This window comes from Oenanthe melanoleuca, linkage group LGE22 (genome assembly GCF_029582105.1).
Source record: "Oenanthe melanoleuca isolate GR-GAL-2019-014 linkage group LGE22, OMel1.0, whole genome shotgun sequence".
Lineage (NCBI taxonomy): Eukaryota > Metazoa > Chordata > Aves > Passeriformes > Muscicapidae > Oenanthe > Oenanthe melanoleuca.
Genome location: NC_079363.1, coordinates 1,028,659 through 1,052,271, shown reverse-complemented (window position 1 = coordinate 1,052,271; position 23,613 = coordinate 1,028,659). Strand labels below are relative to the sequence as shown.

At 62.4% G+C, this 23,613-nt stretch overlaps 1 protein-coding gene across 1 annotated transcript; it reads left to right on the top strand.

Annotated features, from left to right (window-relative positions):
• The first annotated feature begins 1,391 nt into the window (after nucleotides 1–1,391).
• COL2A1 (collagen type II alpha 1 chain) lies at nucleotides 1,392–22,803 on the top strand. Its single transcript, XM_056515148.1, has 54 exons — nucleotides 1,392–1,536; nucleotides 3,275–3,475; nucleotides 4,150–4,166; nucleotides 4,392–4,424; nucleotides 4,553–4,585; nucleotides 4,727–4,780; nucleotides 5,000–5,104; nucleotides 5,530–5,607; nucleotides 5,832–5,876; nucleotides 5,960–6,013; nucleotides 6,105–6,158; nucleotides 6,266–6,319; nucleotides 6,435–6,488; nucleotides 6,573–6,626; nucleotides 6,758–6,802; nucleotides 6,892–6,945; nucleotides 7,238–7,282; nucleotides 7,401–7,454; nucleotides 7,535–7,633; nucleotides 7,761–7,805; nucleotides 8,044–8,142; nucleotides 8,562–8,615; nucleotides 9,574–9,681; nucleotides 9,827–9,880; nucleotides 9,966–10,064; nucleotides 10,684–10,737; nucleotides 11,591–11,689; nucleotides 11,772–11,825; nucleotides 11,954–12,007; nucleotides 12,200–12,253; nucleotides 12,348–12,401; nucleotides 12,491–12,535; nucleotides 13,013–13,111; nucleotides 13,205–13,312; nucleotides 13,401–13,454; nucleotides 13,582–13,635; nucleotides 14,479–14,532; nucleotides 14,616–14,669; nucleotides 14,749–14,856; nucleotides 14,974–15,027; nucleotides 15,119–15,172; nucleotides 15,937–16,098; nucleotides 16,184–16,291; nucleotides 16,491–16,598; nucleotides 16,833–16,886; nucleotides 17,063–17,170; nucleotides 17,507–17,560; nucleotides 17,667–17,774; nucleotides 17,890–17,943; nucleotides 18,031–18,138; nucleotides 19,128–19,416; nucleotides 20,213–20,400; nucleotides 21,292–21,534; nucleotides 22,657–22,803. Exons 1-54 carry the CDS (start codon nucleotides 1,392–1,394, stop codon nucleotides 22,801–22,803), a joined length of 4,521 nt encoding a protein of 1,506 aa, XP_056371123.1.
• The last annotated feature ends 810 nt before the right edge of the window (nucleotides 22,804–23,613 follow it).

Sequence of the window (23,613 nt, the reverse complement as noted above, 5' to 3'; positions counted from 1 at the left end):
GGCCCCGATCCCGGCCAGATCCGGCCACGCCGAGCGCTCTTCCACCTGCCGGGGGTGGCAACCCCGAAATCCCCCGAATCGGCCTCACCCCCCTCACCCAAACTCCTCCCAAACCCCTCAAAATCCCGCCCAAAATATCCCCCCAAATCTCCTCAAAACTCCCTCAAATCCCCCCAAAATTCTCCTCAAAATCCCCATGAATTCCCCTCAATCCCTCGAATCATCTCCAGAACCCCCTCAAATCCCCCACCCAAATCCCGCCCTGACTCCCAAAAATTTGGGGGAGTTTTATGGGGCATTTGGGGGAATTTGGGGGGGTTTGGGGGGAGGGGATGGTCCCGGGCCCCGATCCAGGCTGGGCAATTCGGGGGAGGGCTGGGCTGGGTTTGGGATCGGGGGGGTTTCCCCGTGTCCCCCCCCTTGATCCCACAATCGCTGCCGGGAATTCCGCCGGGAATGGGAACAACGAAAGGGGGGAGGGGTCGGGCTGGGCCCGAGGGGGCCCCAGAGGGGGGCGGGGATTTGGGGACACCCCTAGGGGGGCGGGGGAGGACGGAGTTGGGGGGGGTCCCATCCTGGGGCGGGGTCGGCGTATCCCGATTTTCCCAGGACCCAGCAATGGTGATGGGATGGGGTAAAAATGGGATGGGAAAGGGGATGGGATGGCAATGAGTGGGAATGGGATGGGAATAGGTGGGAATGGGATGGGGTGGGGTGGGGTGGGGTGGGTTGCTCCGCCTCATCCCCGGCATCCCCCAAACCCCGCATCCCCCAAAACCCACATCCCCCAAACCCCGCATCCCCCAAACCCCACATCCCCCAAACCCCGCATCCCCCAAAACCCACATCCCCCAAAACCCACACCCTCCAAACCCCCATCCCCCAAACCCCGCATCCCCCAAAATCCGCATCCCTCAAACCACACACCCCCCAAACGTTCATCCCCCAAACTCCCAAACCCCACACCCCCCAAACCCCACATCCTCACACCCCCCAAACCCCGCATCTCCCAAAGCCCACACCCCCCAAACTCCACACCCCCCAAACTCCACATCCCCAAACCCACATTCCCCGAACCCACATCCCCCAAACCCCGCATCCCCCAAACCCCGCATCCCCCAAACCACACATCCCCCCTGACTCGGGTCCCTCCGCCCGCTCTGGCCCCGGTGGTGGCCGGGGGAGGGCCCGGGGAGGGCTCGGGAGGGCCGGCCCGGCTCGGGGCCCGGGGGAGGGTCCGGGGCCACCGGGGGAAGGTCCGGGGGGCCCGGCGGGGCCGGCCCGGCTCGGGTTACAGCTCCGGGGGGCGGCGGGGCCGGGACTTAAACGGGGCCGCGGGGCCGAGCGGGCACTGGCGGCCCCGGGCGCGGATCGGGCGCAGCCGCCTCGCCATGCCCGGACACCGCCCGGCCCCCGGCGGCCACCGCTCCGAGCCCGCAGCCACCGGCCCCGGAGCCGCCCCCCGGCCCGGGCTCCTGCTCCTCCTCCTCCTCCTCTGCCTCGCCGCCGCCGCCGCCGCGCAGGACCGAGACCTCCGTGAGTGGCGGGGATGGGGACGGAGGGGACGGAGCGGGGACGGAGCGGGGACAGAGCGGGGACACAGAGGGGTGAGGGATGGGAAAGTTTTGGGGCAGCGCCGGGGCGGGTGAATGGGACACGTTGAGGGAAAGTTGGAGAAGGGGAGGGGGGACAGCGTGGGGACAGCGGGGAACAATGGGGACAGAAGGGAGACGGAGCGGAAAGGGGATGTGGGACAGCGAGGGGACATCGGAGGACACTGAGGGACGTTTTGGGATGGACAGGAAAGGTTTCAGAGTGGCGGGAGGGGACAGCTCGGAAAGTGGGGACATCGGGGGACAGCGTGAGACGGACGGGGAAAGTTTCAGTGTGGCGGGGAGGGGACAGAACGGAATGTGCGGATTTCGGGGGGCTGCAGGAGGAGGGGGGGGGACAGCAGGAAGGGGGACAGTGTGGGGAGCCTGGGGGACAGCGTGGGGACACTGCCATGGACGCACAGGGTATGGGACAAGGGGAAAGGTTTCGAGGCAGGTCTGGGGACAGCAGAGCGAGGAGGTGGGGACACGGTGGGACAGCGCGGGGACACCGGGGAAAGTGTCAGGGAAATGTGGGACAACCTGGATGGCGCGGGGGGGGCAGTGGGGGACAGGGAGAGGGACGGGGGGACGGCACGAGGAGAGTTGGGGACGTGGGGGGACAGTGGGAAATGAAGCGGAACAGGGAGGGACAGCGTGGGGGACAGTGCGGGGACAGTGCGGGGACAAGGTGGGGCAGGGAAGGACCGCGTGGGGCACTGGAGGCTGGCACGGGGCCGGCGGGGGACACGGTGGGGACACTGGGGACAGTTCGGGATCGGGTGCGCGGCGTGGAAGGAGTGTAGGAACAGTGGGGACGGGCAGGGACAGGAAGGGGACAGCCTGAGATGGCCGAGGGGGGCACAGGTGGGAACAGCAGGTGACAGGGAGGGGACAGCGGCGTGGTGGGGACAGTGAGGTCCGGTTGGGGTCACAGGGTCCGGCTGGGGTCCACTGAGGGCCAGCCCTGGGCCGTGTCCTGGGGACATCCCTGGGGACACTGGGGACATTCCAGGGACCCTGGGGACACCTGGAGACCCCGGTGTGCAGCCTGGGGACCCCGAGGCACCTCCCGGGGACACCGGGGCACCTTCTGGGGACCCTGGGGGACCCCCGGGACCCTCCAGGAGCACCCGGGTACCTCCGGGTCAGCCGTGAGTTCAGCCTGGGGACACCAGTCCCCCCTTGTCCCCGAGCCATGGGGACACTGGCGCCACCAGAGCTGCGGGGACCTCGGGGGGACCCGGCGGAGGGGCGGGGGGTGTCGCCACCCGGGGCTGTGTCCCCTTCGTTACTTCGGGGCCTCCTCGGGAGATCAGAGAGGGGCTGGCAGTGCCACCCCCCCGCTGCTGCCGCCTGTCCCCGCGCTGTCCCCGCGCTGTCCCCGCGCTGTCCCCCCGCTGTCCCCGCAGCCGAGGCTGGCAGCTGCCTGCAGGACGGGGCTGGCAGTGCCACCACCTCCCCCCGAGTGTCCCCGCGCTGTCCCCGCGCTGTCCCTCCTCCCTGGGGGCCCCTTTGGCGTCCCCTTCCTCCTCCTCCTGGTGTTCAGGACGGGGCTGGCAGTGCCACCCCCTTATCCCGCGTGTCCCCGCGCTGTCCCCGCGCTGTCCCCCCGCTGTCCCCGCGCTGTCCCCGCGCTGTCCCCGCGCTGTCCCCACGCTGTCCCCGCGCTGTCCCCGCAGCCGAGGCTGGCAGCTGCCTGCAGGACGGGCACCGCTACAGCGACAAGGACGTGTGGAAGCCGGAGCCGTGCCAGATCTGCGTGTGCGACACGGGGACGGTGCTGTGCGACGAAATCATCTGCGAGGAGATGCGGGACTGCCCCAGCCCCGAGATCCCCTTCGGAGAGTGCTGCCCCATTTGCCCCACCGAGCAGCCCAGCGGTTGTAATTTATTTATTTCCTTGAATTAGCGAATTAATAAATAAATTACCCGGCCATGGATGGCGCCATCCATGCGGCAACGCGCGGAAAAGGCAACTTCACCCCGAAACGACGGGGGGAAATCGGCCCCAGGGGGAAAAAATCATCGAGGTTTTCAGCCCTGGTTGAAAATTTGGAGGTTTTGGGGGAATTTAGACAGAAAAAAATGGGGGAAAGGGGGATTGGAGGGGATTTTGCACCCCCGGAGAAGGGCTTTGGTGCAAATCCCCCGAAATTGTGGGAATGCATCCCGGAATGAATGGAAACCCCACAGAAAGCCCCGAGCCGGGTTCCCAGTTGTGGGATTTCACCCCGAAACGGAGGAAAACCCAAAACCGGCTTCCCCCAAACCTCCAAAACCCCCAAAGTTGCCTTTTTTTAACCCTTCCCTGCCCCTGCCCGGGAGGGGAGGATTAAAGGGTTGAGCACCCCCAAAAAGCCTCTGAGCCTCCCCAAAAAAAGCCCCCTGGACCCTCTCGCTGCTGGCCGCGCTTTGGGGGAGCCCCCAGTGCCCCCCAGTTTGGCCCAACAGCCCACCCAGGATGGAGCCACCTCGTGTTGCCCCCACCCCAAATTTCGTGTGTCTCCCCCATTAATTTATCTTCATTTTTCTTTTTTTTGGGGGTTTCCAACAGGACAGCCCGGCCCCAAGGTGAGTGAGTTTGGGGGGCAATTGTCTCTAATTTTGGGGTGGTTTTAGGGCGGTTTTGGGGCTTTGGGAGGCCTTTGGCAGGAATTTGGGGGCAGTTTTGGGGTGTCTGGGTTCATCCTTTACTTTGCCTTGAGGGGATTTTGGGGAAATTTTGAGCTCATCCCTGGGGTGGGCAGAGAGAGGAATTTGGGGTTTTGGGGTCTCACCCTTTGCTTCTCCTCGCAGGGACAGAAAGGTGAACCCGGTGACATCAAAGATGTGAGTGGGGGGAGACCCCAAAAAGGGGCTGGGGCGGGGGGCGGGGCGGAGGGTTGGGACCCCCCAAAAAGGGGCCGGGACCCGCCCCCCCCCCAGCCCTGATGTCGCCCCCGTTTGTGTCCCCACAGGTCGTAGGACCCCGAGGACCCCCGGGCCCGCAGGTGGGAGCAGCTCCAGGCTGGGAAATCTCTGGAATTTTTGGGGGAGGGGAGTTTGGGGGGGCGCGGGGGAGGGGCGGGAGGGGAGGAGGGGACTCCTGACCTCCCCCCTCCCCCACCTGTTCCTCCCCTCCCCCCCCGCAGGGCCCCGCAGGTGAGCAGGGACAGCGAGGGGACCGCGGCGAGAAGGGTGAGAAGGTGAGAGGGACCCCCAAAATCCCCAAAAATCCACCGGGAACCCCCCCCTTCCCCTCCCCAAAAATCCACTGCGACCCTGACAAAACTCTCCGCGAAACCCTAAAATCCTCTTTGACCTCCTCCCCAAAAACCCCAAAAACCAACCGGGACCCCCCCAAAATCCCCTGTGGCTCCCCCAAATTTTTTTTTTTTTTTTTTTTTTTGTGCCTCCCACCCCAGGGCGCCCCCGGCCCGCGGGGCAGGGATGGGGAACCCGGAACCCCAGGAAATCCCGGCCCCCCCGGGCCCCCCGGACCCCCGGGACCCCCCGGCCTGGGGGGCGGGGTGAGTATTGGGGTGGGGGGGAGGGGCGGAGATGGGATTTTGGGGGGAAATTGAGGAGATTTGGGGAGGGGGAGTGAGGGGAACTTGGAGGGGTTTCCTGGAACGTTGGTGGGAATTGAGGGGGATTTGGAGGGGATTTTGGGGGGTTTTGAGGTGGTTGGGGGGTTGAGGAGATTTGGGGGAGGTTTTGAGGGGGATTTGGGGGATTTGGAGGGGATTTTGGGGGGTTTTGAGGTGGTTGGGGGGTTGAGGAGATTTGGGGGAGGTTTTGAGGGGGATTTTGGGGGATTTGAGGGAAGTTTTGAGGGAATTTGGGCGAGCCTTGAGTACAGCAGCAGGGATTTTGGGAGGGAATTGGGGGGTTTTAATGGGAATTGGGGTTTTTTTTGGGGTCTCCGGGGTGCTGAGCCCCCTTTCCCTGGCAGAACTTCGCGGCTCAGATGGCCGTAGGCTTCGACGAGAAGGCTGGAGGGGCTCAGATGGGCGTCATGCAGGGACCCATGGTAACCCCAAAACCCCCAGAATCCCCAAAAGCCCCCAAAATCTCCCTCACACCCCCGAAGATTTCCATAAACCTCCCCCACATCCCCTCAATTCCCCCCAAATTCCCTCATTTGGGACCCCCACTCCAGGACTCCCCAGTTTTGGGGGCTCCCCCACTTTGGTGGTCCCGGGGGTGTCCCCACCCGGTGTCCCCCCCCCGTGTGACATCGCTGTGTTCCTCCAGGGCCCCATGGGACCCCGCGGCCCCCCCGGCCCCTCCGGCTCCCCCGTAAGTATCGCCCCCCCCTCCTCAAATTTTGGGGTGTCCGGGCCGGCTGGTGCCACCCCGCTGATGTCACTTTGTCCCAACAGGGTCCCCAAGGATTCCAAGGCAACCCCGGCGAGCCCGGCGAGCCCGGCGCTGCTGTGAGTGTCCCCAAATGTCCCCAACTCTCCCCAAATCTGGGCGCTGCCCCCCCCCCAGGGCCGCTCACCGCCACCTCTTTGTCCCCTTCAGGGTCCGATGGGTCCCCGGGGGCCTCCGGGACCTCCTGGAAAACCCGGTGACGACGTAAGTGACATTCGCGACATTCAGCCGCGGCGGAGCCGGGCTGAGAAGGGACAAAAAGTGACATTTTTTTGTCCCCCAACCCTTCAAAAATCCCATTTTCCCCGCAGGGCGAGACCGGCAAACCCGGGAAATCTGGCGAGCGCGGCCCCCCCGGCCCCCAGGTGAGCGCGGCTCCGGTGGCCCCGCGACAAAGCCACCGCTGTCCCCTCCCTGTCCCCGCCCTGTCCCCTCCCTGTCCCCGCCCTGTCCCCAACTCTCCCTCTCCGCTCCCCGCAGGGCGCTCGAGGCTTCCCCGGGACCCCCGGCCTGCCTGGAGTCAAAGGCCACCGGGTGAGTGCGTGTCCCCTCCCTGTCCCCGTGTCCCCCCCGTGGCCCGGAGCGGCTCTGTCATTGTCACATTGTCCTTGTCCCCAGGGCTACCCCGGCCTGGACGGCGCCAAGGGAGAGGCGGGAGCACCTGGAGCCAAGGTGAGAGGGGTGGCAGCGCCCGGGGCTGGGGACAATCCCCGGCTGCAGTGACCGTCCCCTGGCCCCGGGGACAGTCCCGGTGACACCAGGGGACCGTCCCCGCGCCGGGCTCACCTCTGTCCCTCCCGCAGGGCGAGTCCGGCTCCCCGGGCGAGAACGGCTCCCCCGGGCCCATGGTGAGTGCAAAGGGAAACTGAGGCACGGCCGGGAGCGCTCGGGCAGGGCCAGCGCCCCCGGCCTCACGTGTCACCCTCTGTCCCCACAGGGTCCCCGCGGGCTGCCCGGAGAGCGAGGACGCCCGGGCCCCTCGGGCGCTGCGGTGAGTGCGGCGTCACCCGCGGTGTCACCCGCGGTGGCACCCGCTGTGTCACCCGCGGTGTCACCCGCGGTGTCACCCGCTGTGTCACCCGCTGTGTCACCCGCGGTGGCACCCGCTGTGTCACCCGCGGCGCTGGTGTCACCCGCTGTGTCACCCGCTGTGTCACCCGCGGTGTCACCTGCGGCGTCACCCGCGGCGTCACCCGCGGCGCTGGTGGCACCCGGGGGTGGCAGGGGGGACCCGTTCCCCGCCCTGGGGACCCCCCGTGACCCCCGACAATTTCTCCCCGCAGGGCGCTCGTGGCAATGACGGCCTCCCCGGCCCGGCGGGACCCCCTGTAAGTCCAGGGGGGGTTGGCTCGTCCCTGGCCCTTGTGACACCCCCCCGAGGGGACAGCGGGGTCCCCCAAGGCCCCCCAGAGCCCGGGGGGACCCTCACGCTGCTCTCGCCCCCAGGGTCCCGTCGGCCCCGCAGGAGCCCCCGGCTTCCCCGGCGCCCCCGGCTCCAAGGTGAGGGGACGGGGCCGGTCCCGGTGGGGACAGGAGGGTCCCGATGTCACCGCTGACCCTCTCGGTCACCTCCCCCCCAGGGTGAAGCGGGTCCCACCGGAGCGCGAGGACCCGAGGGTGCCCAGGGGCCCCGTGGAGAATCCGGGACCCCCGGCTCGCCCGGCCCCGCCGGCGCCCCCGTAAGTCCTTGTGTCCCCTCGCCCTGGTGGCTTCGTCCCCCCGCCTTGACTCAAGAGCTGAGAGAGGCGGGGACGGGGCCGGATCCAGGGAAACTGAGGCACGGAGCTCAGCGGGATCTGCTTGTAGGGAAACCCCGGTACCGACGGCATCCCCGGAGCGAAGGGATCGGCGGTGAGCGGGGACGGGGACAGGGACGGGACAGGGACAGGGGTGGGGTGTGCCAGTGAGCCCCTGGGGATGGGGACAGGGACTGGCCCGTGGTGAGGGGCAGCTGCCGAGGGCTGCGCTGGGATTTGGAGACATTCGGGTCCCCTGGGCGTCGTGGGACACTCAGGGATGGGGGACCCTGGGGACACTGGGAGGGACACGGGGCCGCTGCGGGGTCCCTGACGTTCTCCGGTATCCGCAGGGCGCTCCCGGCATCGCGGGCGCTCCAGGATTCCCCGGCCCCCGCGGCCCGCCCGGACCCCAGGGAGCCACCGGCCCGCTGGGCCCCAAGGGACAGACGGTGAGAGACCCCCGAGAGACCCCCGAGAGACCCCCGAGGTGCCGCGGGGAGCCGGCCCCGCCCGCTGGCCGCGCCCCGGACACTGACCGCACATGAGCGGTGACCACGCCCACTTAGCCGGGCATGACCACGCCCCTTCTGGCCCAGGCCACGCCCCTTCACACCTTCCTCCTTTGGGTCTCCTCCCCAATGTCACCCCGGGGTCACCCACGGGTCACTTCAGGGTCACTCCAGGGTCACCCCTGCATCACCCTGGGTCACCTGGCCCTGACTCCTAAGGGGACACTGGGGGTGGGATGGGATGGGATGGGATGGGATGGGATGGGATGGGATGGGATGGGATGGGGACAAGGACCTGGAGAACAGGGATGGGGTGGGGACAGCTGTGGGGACGCTGTGACATTGTCCCCCCTCCCCAGGGCGAGCCCGGCATCGCGGGATTCAAAGGCGAGCAGGGACCCAAGGGAGAGATGGTGAGTCTGAGCTCAGAGCCCCTGGCCAGAGGTCCAGCCTTGGCCCTCACTGTCCACTGAGTGTCCAGCCCCGGCCCCTCACTGCCCATCCCAGTGTCCATCCTCATTCCAGTGGCCATCTCCATCCCAGTGTCCATCCCAGTGTCCATCCCAGTGTCCAGCCATATGCCAGTGTCCATCCCTGTGTCCACCCCAGTGTCCATCCTGTGTCCATCCCAGTGTCCATCCCCACCCCAGTGCCCATCCCTGTGTCCATCCCAATGTCCATCCCAGTGTCCAGCCCTATCCCAGCGTCCATCCCTGTGCCCATCCCAATGTCCATCCCAGTGTCCATTCCCAGCCCAGTGTCCATTGCAGTGCCCATCCCAGTGTCCACCCCAGTGTCCATCCCCAGCCCAGTGTCCATCCCAGTGTCCATCCCAATGTCCATCCCAGTATCCATCCCCATCCCAGTGTCAATCCCAGTATCCATCCCCAGCCCAATGTCCATCCCAGTGTCCACCCCAGTGTCCACCCCAGTGTCCACCCCTATCCCAGTGTCCATCCCAGTATCCATCCCTATCCCAGTGTCCACCCCTATCCCAGTGTCCACCCCAGTGTCCACTCCAGTCCCTCTCTCCCTCCAGCTCCTCCTCATCCCTAACGAGCCGTTCCCCTAACGAGGCCCCTCGAGGGGCAGCGTCCCCCTCCCGCGGGGGGACGGTGGCCGGGGGGACAGTGGGGACAGCGGGACAATGGCCGCAGTGTTCGCGTGTCCCCCCTTGGGGACGCTCCCCCCCCTTGGGGACATTCCCCCCTCGCCTCATTAACCACCATCAATGGGGCCCCGCCGAGCCCGGCGCCAGCGGGGACACGAGGGGGACACGAGGGGGACTCGGATTTGTGGGATTTGTCCCCGGGGGGCGGGTCTGGGGGGGGATGGAGGCTCCTTGTGACCCCTTTTCCTCCTTGTCCTCAGGGCCCTGCAGGACCCCAAGGCGCCCCCGGACCGGCTGGAGAGGAAGGGAAGAGAGGAGCCCGTGGAGAACCCGGAGCTGCCGGACCCTTGGGACCACCTGGAGAGAGGGTCTGTGGTGCCCTCCACCCCAGGAACCAGCCCTGATCCCAAAAAACTGACCCCAACCCCAAAAAAACCAGCTCTGATCCCAAAGAACCGACCCCAATCCCAAAATCCCTCCCCTGACCCCACAAATCCTCGTCTTCCCCCACAGGGCGCTCCTGGCAACCGCGGCTTCCCCGGGCAGGACGGGCTGGCCGGCCCCAAGGTGGGACTGCGGGACAACCCCAAACTGACCCCAAATCCCCCAGACTGACCCCAAATGCCCCAAACTGACCCCAAATCTCCCACAGGGGGCCCCGGGCGAGCGCGGCCCCGCTGGCCTGGCCGGCCCCAAAGGAGCCACCGGCGACCCCGGACGCCCCGGAGAGCCCGGCCTGCCTGGAGCCAGGGTGAGGGACAGGGTGACCCCAAAAACGGGACAGGCTGGCACCCTGGGGTCTGGATGGGGGGGTTGGGGTTGGTTAAGGCACCTTTAGGGTCAAAGAGGTGATTTTGGGGCTGGTTAAGGTGGTTTTGGGGTCGCCAACATGCTTTTGGGGCTGGTTAAGGCACTTTTGGGGTTGGTTTAAGGGGATTCTGGGGGTGGCTAAGGAGCTTTTGGGTCAATAATGGGATTTTGGGGGTGGCTAAGGAGCTTTTGGGTCAATAATGGGATTTTGGGGTTGTTTAAGGAGCTTTTAGGGCCAGTAAGGACCTTTTGGGGTTAGCCATGATGCCCTTTGGCATTAAAACCTTTTTTAGAAGTTATGCTTGGCACTCCTTGGTGCTAATTAAGGTACTTTATGGTTAATTAAGAAAATTTGGGGATAATTAAGAAACTTTGGGGTTAATTAAGATGCTCTTTGCTAATTCTTTGGGATTCCCAAGGTGCATTTGGTGTTCCCAAAAATCCTCCTTGTGTTTCCCCGCTCTTTGTGGGGTACACAGGTGCCCTTTGGGGTCACCCCATGGCTGTGGGGTCAGGCCCCCCACACCAGGGATGTCCCCAAACCCTTTTTGTCCCCACAGGGTCTCACAGGCCGCCCCGGGGACGCTGGGCCCCAAGGCAAAGTCGGCCCCACAGTGAGTGACAACCCATTAGGGGTTTGGGGGATGGTTTGTGTGGGTTTGGGGATGGTTTGGGGTGGTTTGGCGTTGTTTGGGGTGGTGTTGTTTGGGGTTTGGGGACTGGTGTTGTTTGGGGTTTGGGGTTTGGTGTTGTTTGGGGATTGGTGTTGTTTGGGGTTTGGGGTTTGGTGTTGTTTGGGGTTTGGGGATGTTTGGGGTGGTTTGGTGTTGTTTGGGGATTGGTGTTGTTTGGGGATTGGTGTTGTTTGGGGTTTGGGGATGGTTTGGGGTTTGGGGTTTGGTGTTGTTTGGGGATTGGTGTTGTTTGGGGATTGGTGTTGTTTGGGGTTTGGGGACTGGTGTTGTTTGGGGTTTGGTGTTGTTTGGGGTTTGGGGTTTGGTGTTGTTTGGGGATTGGTGTTGTTTGGGGTTTGGTGTTGTTTGGGGTTTGGTGTTGTTTGGGGATTGGTGTTGTTTGGGGATTGGTGTTGTTTGGGGTTTGGGGATTGGTGTTGTTTGGGGTTTGGGGTTTGGTGTTGTTTGGGGTTTGGGGATTGGTGTTGTTTGGGGATTGGTGTTGTTTGGGGATTGGTGTTGTTTGGGGTTTGGGGACTGGTGTTGTTTGGGGATTGGTGTTGTTTGGGGTTTGGGGTTTGGTGTTGTTTGGGGATTGGTGTTGTTTGGGGATTGGTGTTGTTTGGGGTTTGGGGTTTGGTGTTGTTTGGGGATTGGTGTTGTTTGGGGTTTGGGGATGTGGTGGTGTTTGGGGTTTGGTGGTGTTTGGGGATTGGTGTTGTTTGGGGTTTGGGGTTTGGTGTTGTTTGGGGTTTGGGTTTGGGGTGGCCTCCTGACCCCGCTGTCCCCACAGGGTGCCCCTGGTGAGGATGGACGCCCTGGACCCCCCGGCCCCCAGGGGGCTCGGGGCCAGCCTGGCGTTATGGGGTTCCCTGGTCCCAAAGGTGCCAATGTGAGTACAGACCCTTTTTCCTCTAAAAACACCTGGGAATTCTGCCTGGGGCTGGAACCCCAAATCCTCCATCCTTTTCTAGGGTGAGCCTGGAAAAGCCGGTGAGAAAGGACTTCCTGGAGCACCAGGGCTGAGGGTGAGCCTTTCTGTCCCCACAACCCCAACAAATTCACATTTTGGTGCCTATCCACCCTAAAAGCCACCTAAAGGGGAGAAATGGGATTTATGGGATTTGGAGCTCAGTAAGGTTTCCCTTCTCTGCAGGGACTTCCTGGCAAGGACGGAGAGACCGGAGCTGCCGGACCCCCAGGACCCGCCGTGAGTGCAAGGGGGAGAGCTCGGGACTGGGGCTAAAAACCCCAAATTTGGGCTAAAACCCCCCTGGATCTGCCAGAGGATCCCAAAACCCACAAATCCCCAGCGCTTGTGGTGCTGGGGCTTGTGGGATCCCCAAAATCTTGGGGTGGGGGAAGTCTGAAATCCCAAAGGTTTTTGGGGTCCGTCCCGCAGGGCCCGGCAGGAGAGAGGGGAGAGCAAGGAGCCCCCGGCCCCTCCGGCTTCCAGGTGAGCTTTGGGGCTTGGGGTTTGGGGTTTGGGGTGACCCCAGCCCCCGGGGTCTCGCTGTCACTGTTCTCACGTGGCTCCTGTCCCCTCCCAGGGGCTGCCAGGGCCACCAGGTCCCCCCGGTGAGAGCGGCAAACCCGGAGATCAGGTGAGATCCCCCTGTCCCCTCCCAGGTGGGATCGAGATCCCCCAAATCCCCCAGGTCTGACCCCAAACCCGTTCGTCCCCTTCCCACAGGGTGTTCCTGGAGAAGCTGGAGCTCCCGGGCTTGTGGGTCCCAGGGTAAGTGTCACTTGTCACCTGTGATGTGTCACCTTCAGGGGCTGCAATGTCACCTGTCACCTGGGGGGTGTCCCCTTTGAGGGCTGCAGTGTCACCTATGAGGTGTCACCTTTGGGGGCTGCAGTGTCACCTGTCACCTGGGGGGTGTCACCTTTGGGGGCTGCAGTGTCACCTATGAGGTGTCACCTTTGGGGGCTGCAGTGTCATCTGTCACCTATGAGGTGTCACCTTTGGGCGCTGCAGTGTCACTTGTCCTCCCAGCCTGGGAGGTGCTCATCCCATGGAGACTTTGGGGGGTCCCAGGGCCTGGCTGTCCCCAGGGCTGCCAGCTCCATGCTGGTTCTGTCCCCCTCCCAGTCCCTCCCAGTCCCTCCCAGTCCCTGCCAGTCGCTCCGGGGCAGGGCGGGACGATGCCCAGCTGCCCTGTGACACGCCGGTGTCGCGGTGTCCCTGCTGAGCTGTCCCCGCTGTCCCCAGGGCGAGCGCGGCTTCCCCGGCGAGCGCGGCTCTCCGGGCGCCCAGGGCCTGCAGGGGCCCCGCGGGCTCCCCGGCACCCCCGGCACCGACGGACCCAAGGTGGGTGACACGTGGGGACAGCGCGGGTGGCTCGGTGCCACCACGGGGGGATGATGGGATAAGGTCCCCAATAACGTCCCTTTGCTGTTTCAGGGCGCCACCGGCCCCGCCGGCCCCAACGGCGCCCAGGGACCCCCGGGGCTGCAGGGGATGCCCGGCGAGAGAGGAGCCGCCGGCATCGCCGGCCCCAAGGGGGACAGGGTGAGTGACGGTGGCATGGGGGTCACGGGGTGCCACCAGGGCCACCAGGGCTCAGCTGGGCTCACGCTGGCCCTGTCCCCCTCTGCAGGGAGACGTCGGAGAGAAGGGACCCGAGGGAGCCCCCGGAAAGGACGGAGCTCGCGTGAGTGGGAAGGGGATGGGGCGGGAGGGGGGCTGGTCAAGGACACTCATGGTGGCCAGCCAGGGATGCCCTTGATGGCCAGCCAGGGACACTCATGGTGGCCTCACTGTCCCCTCTGTCCCCACAGGGTCTGACTGGTCCCATCGGCCCCCCCGGCCCCGCTGGCCCCAACGGTGAGAAGGTGAGACCAGGGCAGCCCCGCCGCTGCTCCCACAGGGACAGATCCCACCCTATTCCCGGGGCAGATCCCACCTCATTCCTGGGGCAGATCCCACCTGATCCCTGGGGCAGATCCCACCCTATTCCCGGGGCAGATCCCACCTCATTCCTGGGGCAGATCCCACCTGATCCCCAGTACAGATCCCACCCTATTCCCGGGGCAGATCCCACCTCATTCCCGGGGCAGATCCCACCTGATCCCCAGTACAGATCTCACCCTATTCCCGGGGCAGATCCCACACAATCCCCGGGACAGATCCCACTTGATCACTGAGATAGATCCCACCTGATCCCCAGGACAGATCCCACCTGAGTTCTGGGATATATCCCACATGATCCTCAGGACAGATCCCACCTGATACCCAGTACAGATCCCACCTGATCCCTGAGACAGATCCCCAGGACAGATCCCACATGATCCCTGAGATAGATTCCCACCAGATCCTCAAGACATATCCCAGCTGATCCCTGGGGCAGATCCCAGGTGATCCCCGGGACAGATCCCACCTGATTCCCGGGGCAGATCCCACCTGATCCCTGGGGCAGATCCCACCCGATTCCTGGGGCAGATCCCACCTGATCCCCGGGACAGATCCCACCCGATTCCTGGGGCAGATCCCACCTGATCCCCAGGACAGATCCCACCTGATCCCTGGGGCAGATCCCACCTGATCCCCGGGGCAGATCCCACCCAATCCCTGGGGCAGATCCCACCTGATCCCTGGGACAGATCCCACCTGATCCCCAGAACAGATCCCCAGGGCAGATCCCATCCATCTCCCACAATTCCCTCTTTCCTTTCCAGGGCGAGTCTGGTCCCCCCGGCCCGTCCGGAGCCGCCGGTGCCCGCGGTGCCCCTGTAAGTGCCACCTGTCCCCTTGCCGGTGCTGGCAGTGCCCCATTTGCCCCATTCCCTTGATTTTCACCCCGTTTCCCCCACAGGGAGAGCGCGGAGAGCCCGGAGCCCCCGGCCCTGCCGGATTTGCTGGACCCCCGGTGAGTTCTGTCCCCAGTCCGTCCCAGTGTCCCCAGTGTCCCCAGTGGCTGCTGGCCACTGACCGTGGCTCTTTCCCAGGGCGCTGATGGCCAGCCCGGAGCCAAGGGCGAACAGGGGGAGCCAGGCCAGAAGGGCGATGCCGGAGCCCCCGGGCCTCAGGGTCCCTCTGGGGCTCCTGGGCCACAGGTGGGTCCAGCCGGGACCCCCAGAACTGGGGCTGAGCCCTTGCAGGGGTCCCTCATCCTGGGAATCTCAGGAGTCTCCATGTCCTGACTGTCCTGGTTGGTTTTTGTCTCTTCCCAGGGTCCCACTGGTGTCACCGGTCCCAAAGGAGCTCGGGGCGCTCAGGGACCCCCGGTGAGTGGGGAGGGGTCGGGGAGGAGATGGGGGAGGGGGGAGGGGAGTGGGGGAGGGACAGGGCCTGACCCCCTCTTGCCTCCATCCCCAGGGAGCCACCGGATTCCCTGGAGCAGCCGGACGCGTCGGACCCCCTGGCCCCAACGTGAGCTGGGGGGAACTGGGGTCACTGGGGGAAACTGGGGTCATGAGGGGAACTGGGGTCACTGGGGGCAGCTGGGATCACTGGGGGGAACTGGGGTCACTGGGGGCAGCTGCGATCACTGGGGGAAACTGGGGTCACTGGGGGGAACTGAGGTCACTGGGGGAAACTGGGATCATTGGGGGGAACTGGGGTCACTGGGGGAAGCTGGGATCACTGGGGCAGCTGGGGTCACTGGGGAGAACTGGGATCACTGGAAGAAACTGGGGTCACTGTAGGAACAGGGGTCACTGGGGAGAATTGGGGTCACTGGGGGAAACTGGGGTCATTGGGGGGAACTGGGGTCACTGGGGAGAATTGGGGTCACTGGGGGAAACTGGGGTCAGTGGGGGGAACTGGGGTCACTCAGAGCAGCCGGGATCACTTGGGAAGATCTGGGATTGCTGAGGATTGCTCAGTTGGGATCACTGGGGAAAATCTGGGATGATTTGGGGACAGCTCATTTTGGGACAGTTGTGATCCCTGGGGAAGCTCTGGGATCACTCGGGACAGTCGGGATCAGCCGGGATCGCTGACCCCCAGATGTCCCCGAACCGAAGCCACCCCCAGGTGCCACCCCCGCCCCTTCCAAAGGGACATTCCCAGGGCTCCCCACCACCCAAGCAGCGCCAGGACTGGATCAGGAACGGGATCAGGGGTGGATCAGGGACGCATCAGGAATACAGAACCGCCCCCCGAGTTCCCTCTAACCCCGATCTCTCCTGCAGGGTAACCCCGGCCCCCCGGGGCCCCCCGGCTCCGCGGGCAAGGACGGCCCCAAGGGCGCCCGGGGCGACGCGGGACCCCCGGGCCGAGCGGGGGACCCGGGGCTGCAGGGCCCCGCTGGCCCCCCCGGCGAGAAGGGCGAGCCTGGCGAGGACGGCCCCGCGGTATTTGGGATTTGGGGTTTGGGGACAACCCCCGGACGCTCCGGCACCCCCACGAGTGGCGCTGACCCCCTTTGTGTCCCCGCAGGGTCCGGACGGTCCCCCCGGTCCCCAGGGGCTGGCAGGGCAGCGCGGCATCGTGGGGCTGCCGGGGCAGCGCGGCGAGCGCGGATTCCCGGGGCTGCCCGGACCCTCGGTGAGCGAAACCATAAAAAACCCAAAAAACCCAACCCAAAAAACCCCCAAAAAACCCCAAGCAACCATGACACATTTTCCATACAAATTTAAAAAGGGAAAAAGGAGGAAAAGCCCCAATCCGGTATCTCCCTCCCTTGGAGCAGCGATCCCTCATCCTGGGTCACTCACGGCCGGGGATTTCCCGGTTTTTTTTTTAGGGAGAGCCTGGAAAACAGGGAGCACCTGGATCTGCCGGTGACCGGGGACCCCCCGGGCCCGTGGGACCCCCGGGGCTGACGGGACCGGCTGGAGAGCCTGGCAGAGAGGTAGGAAAATTGGGAATGTCTGGAATATCCAGGATGGATCCCTGTCTGATCCTGGGTGGGGACAGCCCTAAGGGTTAGGGTTAGGGTTAGGGTTAGGGTTAGGGTTAGGGTTAGGAAATCCCTAACCCGAGATCCCGGAAAATCTCGGCACGTTTTTGCCATAGGATTTTGCCTGGAAAAAGGAGTTTTTCCCCCATCCCAAAGGCAAAAGGTGAATTCCTCCTCTTTTCCCAGGGAAATCCCGGCTCTGACGGACCCCCGGGCAGGGATGGGGCGGCCGGAGTGAAGGTGAGCTCATCCCGGATTTTCTCAAGCGCCGGAATTCCCGGGATCTCCTGCTATCCCTGTACCCGCCCCCATCCCAGAGCCGGAATTCCTGACTCCACTCCCTTGTCCCGGATCTCCCCCGGTCCCATCCAAGGGCCGGAATTCCCGGGATTCCTGACCCCATTCTCTGTTCCCAGGGCGATCGTGGCGAGACCGGCCCCGTGGGCGCTCCCGGCGCTCCCGGCGCTCCTGGCGCCCCCGGCCCCGTGGGACCCACCGGAAAACAGGGAGACAGAGGAGAGACGGTGAGCGGGACACGCCGGGATGGGGGAGACGGGAATTACAGGGAATCATCCCAAATCCGGGGCATGGAGCTGTTCGGGATCATCTGGGAATGGCACCAGGAGCAGCTCCGAGCGTCTTCCTGAGGATTCCTGGGAGCCTGGTTTGGGATCTGCCTGGGAGCTCCAGGAACTGGGAATGAGCTGGGAACCCCAGGAGACAAAACTGGGAATATCTGCAGCACCCTGGGCAGCTGGGAACACAAAATCCCACATCCCAAACCCCACACCCTGCATTGCCACACCTCCAATCCCAAATGCCATTCCCGCTGTTTTTGACTCCCCTCCTTTCTCCGACAGGGTGCTCAGGGTCCCATGGGTCCCTCCGGCCCTGCTGGCGCTCGGGGGATGCCGGTGAGTGATTCCCACCCCGAATTCCGAGGATGCCGGTTTGGGATCGCGGTTTGGCATCCCGTTTTGGCGTCACCGCGGCTCCTGACCCGCCGTGTCCCCCTTGCAGGGTCCCCAGGGGCCACGCGGTGACAAAGGCGAGGCGGGCGAGGCGGGCGAGCGCGGCCTGAAGGGTCACCGGGGCTTCACCGGGCTCCAGGGGCTGCCCGGGCCACCCGTAAGTGCCGGGGTTTGGGATCACAGACCCCCATAGATCCCAAATCTCACATCCCACACCCCAAATCCCAAATCTCCCGCGGGATCCCAAACCCTCCACCCTCCTGTCCTTCCAGGGTCCTTCTGGAGACCAGGGCGCTGCCGGGCCTGCGGGCCCCTCCGGGCCCAGGGTAAGTCCTGGAATTTTGGGGGGGAAAGGGGAAAAGGGTGGCAGCCCCATCCCTGCTGTGCCCTGAGCCCTCTTTGGGGTTTTTCAGGGTCCCCCCGGCCCCGTGGGCCCCTCGGGCAAGGACGGCTCCAATGGGATGCCCGGACCCATCGGCCCCCCTGGACCCCGTGGGAGGAGCGGCGAGCCCGGCCCGGCGGTAAGAGGGGGAGAGGGATCCTGCGGGAGAGAGGGATCCTGCGGGAGAGAGGGATCCTGCAGGGGAGAGGGATCCTGCAGGGGAGAGGGATCCTGCGGGAGAGAGGGATCCTGCAGGGGAGAGAGATCATGCAGAGGAGAGATCCTGCAGGGGAGAGGGATCCTGCAGGGGAGAGAGATCCTGCAGGGGAGAGAGATCCTGCAGGGGAGAGGGATCCTGCAGGGGAGAGGGATCCTGCGGGATAGAGGGATCCTGCAGGGGAGAGGGATCCTGCAGGAGAGAGAGATCCTGCAAGGGAGGGATCCTGCAGGAGAGAGATCCTGCAGGGGAGATGGATCCTGCGGGGAAGGGAAACTGCAGGGGAGAGATCCTGCAGGGGAGAGGGATCCTGCAGGGCAGAGATCCTGCAGGGCAGAGATCCTGCAGGGGAGAGGGATCCTGCAGGGGAGAGGGATCCTGCAGGCACAGAGGGATCCAGTGGGGCAGGGGATCCAGTGGGGCAGGGGGATCCTGCAGGCACAGAGGGATCCAGTGGGGCAGGGGGATCCTGCGGGCACAGAGGGATCCAGCGGGGCAGGGGGATCCTGCAGGCACAGAGGGATCCAGTGGGGCAGGGGGATCCTGCGGGGGAGAAGGATCCAGTGGGGCAGGGGGATCCTGCAGGCACAGAGGGATCCAGTGGGGCAGGGGGATCCTGTGGGCACAGAGGGATCCAGTGGAGCAGGGGATCCAGTGGGGCAGGGGGATCCTGCAGGCACAGAGGGATCCAGTGGGGCAGGGGATCCAGTGGGGCAGGGGGATCCTGTGGGCACAGAGGGATCCAGTGGAGCAGGGGATCCAGTGGGGCAGGGGGATCCTGCAGGCACAGAGGGATTCAGCGGGGCAGGGGGATCCTGCAGGCACAGGGGGATCCTGCAGGCACAGAGGGATCCAGTGGGGCAGGGGATCCAGCCCCCCGCCGATCCCCCCATGACCGCTCCCTCCCGCAGGGCCCCCCCGGGAACCCCGGCCCGCCCGGCCCCCCCGGGCCCCCCGGCACCGGTATCGACATGTCGGCGTTCGCGGGGCTGGGGCAGCCCGAGAAGGGCCCCGACCCCGGGCGCTACATGCGGGCGGACGAGGCGGCGCCGGGGCTGCGGCCGCACGACGCCGAGGTGGACGCCACGCTCAAGGCCCTCAACAACCAGATCGAGAGCATCCGCAGCCCCGAGGGCTCCCGCAAGAACCCGGCCAGGACCTGCCGAGACATCAAACTCTGCCACCCCGACTGGAAGAGCGGTGAGAGAGGGACTCCAGCCCTGAGTCCGCCTGTGTCCATCTGTGTCCACCTGTGTCTGTCCCTGTGTCCGCCTGTGTCCATCTCTGTGCCCACCTGTGTCTGTCCCTGTGTCCATCTCTGTGCCCATTTGTCTCTGACTCCGTCCCTGTGTCCATCTGTGTCCATCCCTGTGTCCACCTGTGTCTGTCCCTGTGTCCATCTCTGTGCCCATTTGTCTCTGACTCTGTCCCTGTGTCCATCTGTGTCCATCTCTGAGTCCATCCCTGTGTCCGTGTCCATCTCTGAGCCCATCTCTGTGTCCATCTGTGTCCGTCCCTGCCTCCATCCCTGTGTTCATCTGTGTCCATCCCTGAGTCCATCCCAGAGTCCATCTGTGTCCATCCCTGTGTCCATCCCTGTGTCCATCCCTGTGTCCATCCCTGCGTCCAGCCCTGAGTCCATCCCAGAGTCCATCTGTGTCCATCTCTGTGTCTGTGTCCATCTCTGTGTCCATCTGTGTCCATCCCTGCGTCCATCTGTGTCCATCTCTGTGTCTGTGTCCATCCCTGAGTCCATCTCTGTGTCCACCTGTGTCCATCCCTGCGTCCAGCCCTGAGTCCATCCCAGAGTCCATCTGCGTCCATCTCTGTGTCCATCTGTCTCCACCTCTGTGCCCATGTCCATCCCTGCCTCCATCCCTGTGTCCCCCCCTCCTCCCTGTCCCCTCCACCTCCCACCCGGACACCAAGGACCGTGCTGACCTCCTCACTGACCCCACAACCGGGCGGTCACTCACTCCACACCCTCCGGCCGCAGGTGATTACTGGATCGACCCCAACCAGGGCTGCACCCTGGACGCCATCAAAGTCTTCTGCAACATGGCCACGGGGGAGACGTGTGTGTACCCCAGCCCCAGCAGCATCCCCAGGAAGAACTGGTGGAGCAGCAAAGCCAAGGAGAAGAAGCACGTCTGGTTCGGCGAGAGCATCAACGGCGGCTTCCACGTGGGTGTGGGGCCGGGTGGGCGCGGGGAGCACGCGGGGAAAAGGGGAGGGCGGGGAGTTTTATGGGAAAGGTGGGGCTGACGTCCTTCCTCAGGGGGAAATTTATGGTGGTTCTATCAGATATTGGGTGATTTGAGGATTACATGGGAAATTTAGTGACGTCATTCCTCAGGGTGAAATTTCTGATGGTTCAGATATTGGGTGATTTGAGGATCATATGGAAAACATGGAGTGATCCTTCCTCAGGGTAAAATTTATGGTGGTTCAGATGTTGGGTGATTTGAGGATTATATGGGAAACTTGGAGTGATCCTTCCTCAGGGTGAAATTTCTGGGTGTTGGTTCTTTCAGATATTGGGTGATTTGAGGATCATATGGAAAACTTGGGGTGATCCTTCCTCAGGGTGAAATTTATGGTGGTTCTATCAGATATTGGGTGATTTGAGGATTATACGGAAAACTTGGGGTGATCCTTCCTCAGGGTGAAATTTATGGTGGTTCTATCAGATATTGGGTGATTTGAGGATCATATGGAAAACTTGGGGTGATCCTTCCTCAGGGTGAAATTTCTGGGTTTTGGTTCTATCAGATATTGGGTGATTTGAGGATCATATGGAAAACTTGGAGTGACCCTTCCTCAGGGTGAAATTTATGAGTTTTGTACCAACACCGCTTGATTTAAAGCCATCCACGGAAATTTTGGCATCGGGCCGTGACACCCACACCCCTGGGAATTCCCTCGAAACGCCCCCCTAAAAATAAATCAGCTGAGGGCAAGCAAACCCCAGGAATTCCCCTGAAACATCCCCCCTAAAAATAAATCAGCTGAGGGCAACAAACCCCAGGAATTCCCCCCAAAAAAAGCCAGCTGAGGCCTCCCTCCCGCCCGCAGTTCAGCTACGGCGCTGAGGAGCTGGCGCCCAACACGGCCAACATCCAGATGACGTTCCTGCGGCTGCTGTCCAGCGAGGGCTCGCAGAACCTCACCTACCACTGCCGCAACAGCGTGGCCTACCTGGACGGCGACTCGGGCAGCCTGAGGAAGGCGCTGCTCATCCAGGGCTCCAACGACGTCGAGATCCGCGCCGAGGGCAACAGCAGGTTCACCTACAGCGTGCTGGAGGACGGCTGCACGGTGCGTGCCGGGGCCCGGCAGTGCTGGGGTTAACAGGGCGAGGGGAGGTCAGGGGGCAGCCAGGGTGAGCCCAGGTGACGGTGCTGTGTCCCCAAGTGCCACCAGGCTCGGTCACAGCTCCCGCCAGGCATGGATCCAAACCCCGTTTCCAGGGGTTTCCACAGAAACTGGGGAGAGCGGCTCTTCTCAGTGTGGGGGTGGAATGGGGCTCAAACCCACACTGGGAAGGTTCTCACAGATTAAATAATCCCGTTTTTCCAATGCTGACGATAAATTTGGGCTCGAACCCAGATTGGGAAGGCTCTGCAGGATTCCATAACCCCATTTTTTGAGCACTGATGATAAATTTGAGCTCAAACCGAAACTGGGAAGGTTCTGCAGGATTCCATAACCCCATTTTTTGAGCGCTGATGATAAACTGGGCTCAAACCAAGGTTCTGCAGGATTCCATAACCCCATTTTCCCAACACTGATAATTTGGGCTCAAACCAAGACTGGGAAGGTTCTGAAGGATTCCATAACCCCATTTTCCCAACACTGATGATAAATTTTGGTTTAAACCGAGACTGGGAAGGTCTGCAGGGTTCCCTAACCCCATTTTCCCAACACTGATAATTTGGGCTCAAACCGAGACTGGGAAGGTTCTGCAGGGTTCCCTAACCCTGTTTTCCCAACACTGATAATAAATTTTGGCTCAAACCAAGACTGGGAAGGTCTGCAGGGTTCCCTAACCCCGTTTTCCCAACACTGATGATAAATTTTGGTTTAAACCGAGATTAGGAAGGTTCTGCAGGATTCCCTAACCCCGTTTTCCCAACACTGATAATTTGGGCTCAAACCGAGACTGGGAAGGTTCTGGAGGATTCCATAACCCCGTTTTCCCAACACTGATAATAAATTTTGGCTCAGACTGAGACTGGGAAGGTTCTGCAGGGTTCCCTAACCCCGTTTTCCCCATTTTCCCAACACTGATAATAAATTTTGGTTTAAACCAAGACTGTGAAGGTTCTGCAGGGTTCCCTAACCCCGTTTTCCCAACACTGATAATAAATTTTGGTTTAAACTGAGATTAGGAAGGTTCTGCAGGGTTCCCTAACCCCGTTTTCCCCGTTTTTCCCTCAGAAACACACCGGGAAGTGGGGCAGGACTGTCATCGAGTACCGCTCCCAGAAGACCTCGCGCCTGCCCATCGTGGACATTGCACCTATGGACATTGGGGGGCCCGAGCAGGAGTTTGGGGTGGACCTCGGCCCCGTCTGCTTCTTGTAAAAAAAAAAAAAGAGATTTTTTTTTTGGTGTGGTTGTTTTTTTTGGTTGTCGTGGTTTTTGTTTGTCGGTTTGGTTTTTGTTTTTTTTTTTTTTTTTTTAAAAAAAAAAAGCCCGGCCCGATTCCTTAAGGGAAAAAAAAAAAAAAAACAAACCACAAAAAACGGGATCCACCCCAAAAAGGAGCTGAGAAGTTCTGCACTGAAAGGGCTCACCCCGCATCAGGGAGCAACCACCTCACCCCAACACCAGAATCAAAGGAAAAACCCGCTAATATTTATTTATTCTCTTCCTGGAAGACCTGTTTTTGAGGTCAGGTGGAGGTGGGAATGTCAGTGATCCCTTTTTCCCTGAAAAAAAAAATGGGATTTCACCAATCCAGGTATCAAAAATCCCCTCCTTACCCCAAACCTGCCCCTTCTCCCCAGCAGGAGTGTTCATGTATAATATGAGTTTAAAAACACAAAAAAAAAAAAAATCAAAAAATGGTGCTATTCTTGTAAAACAAGTCTGTATTTTTTAACATCTGTTGGTATAAAATGAAAAAAAATCTAAAAAAAAAAACTTTTGGTGGAAAGTACAAGTTGAGTTGAGTCTTTTTTTTTGAGGGGGGGTGTGTTTGCAGTGATTCAAATATTTCCTTCCCATTTCAATCACTATAAAGTTCCTTAGCTTGGGGAAAAAAACTTTTAAAATCCTTGTTTTGGGTTAAAACTGCCAATTTTTTTTTGGGTTGGGATACTTCAAACTAAGGGGGAATAGGGAGGAAAATCCCCCAAAAAGCCAAAAAAAAAAAAAAAAAAACCAGCAAAA

Excerpts from the sequence above, each read along its gene's own strand:
- COL2A1 (XM_056515148.1), top strand. The coding sequence starts at position 1,392 with ATGCCCGGACACCGCCCGGCCCCCGGCGGCCACCGCTCCGAGCCCGCA. Across the intron at positions 17,944-18,030 it reads CGGGCCCCTCCGGGCCCAGG|GGTCCCCCCGGCCCCGTGGG; the intron begins GTAAGTCCTGGA and ends GGGGTTTTTCAG. Across the intron at positions 21,535-22,656 it reads TGCTGGAGGACGGCTGCACG|AAACACACCGGGAAGTGGGG; the intron begins GTGCGTGCCGGG and ends TTTTTCCCTCAG.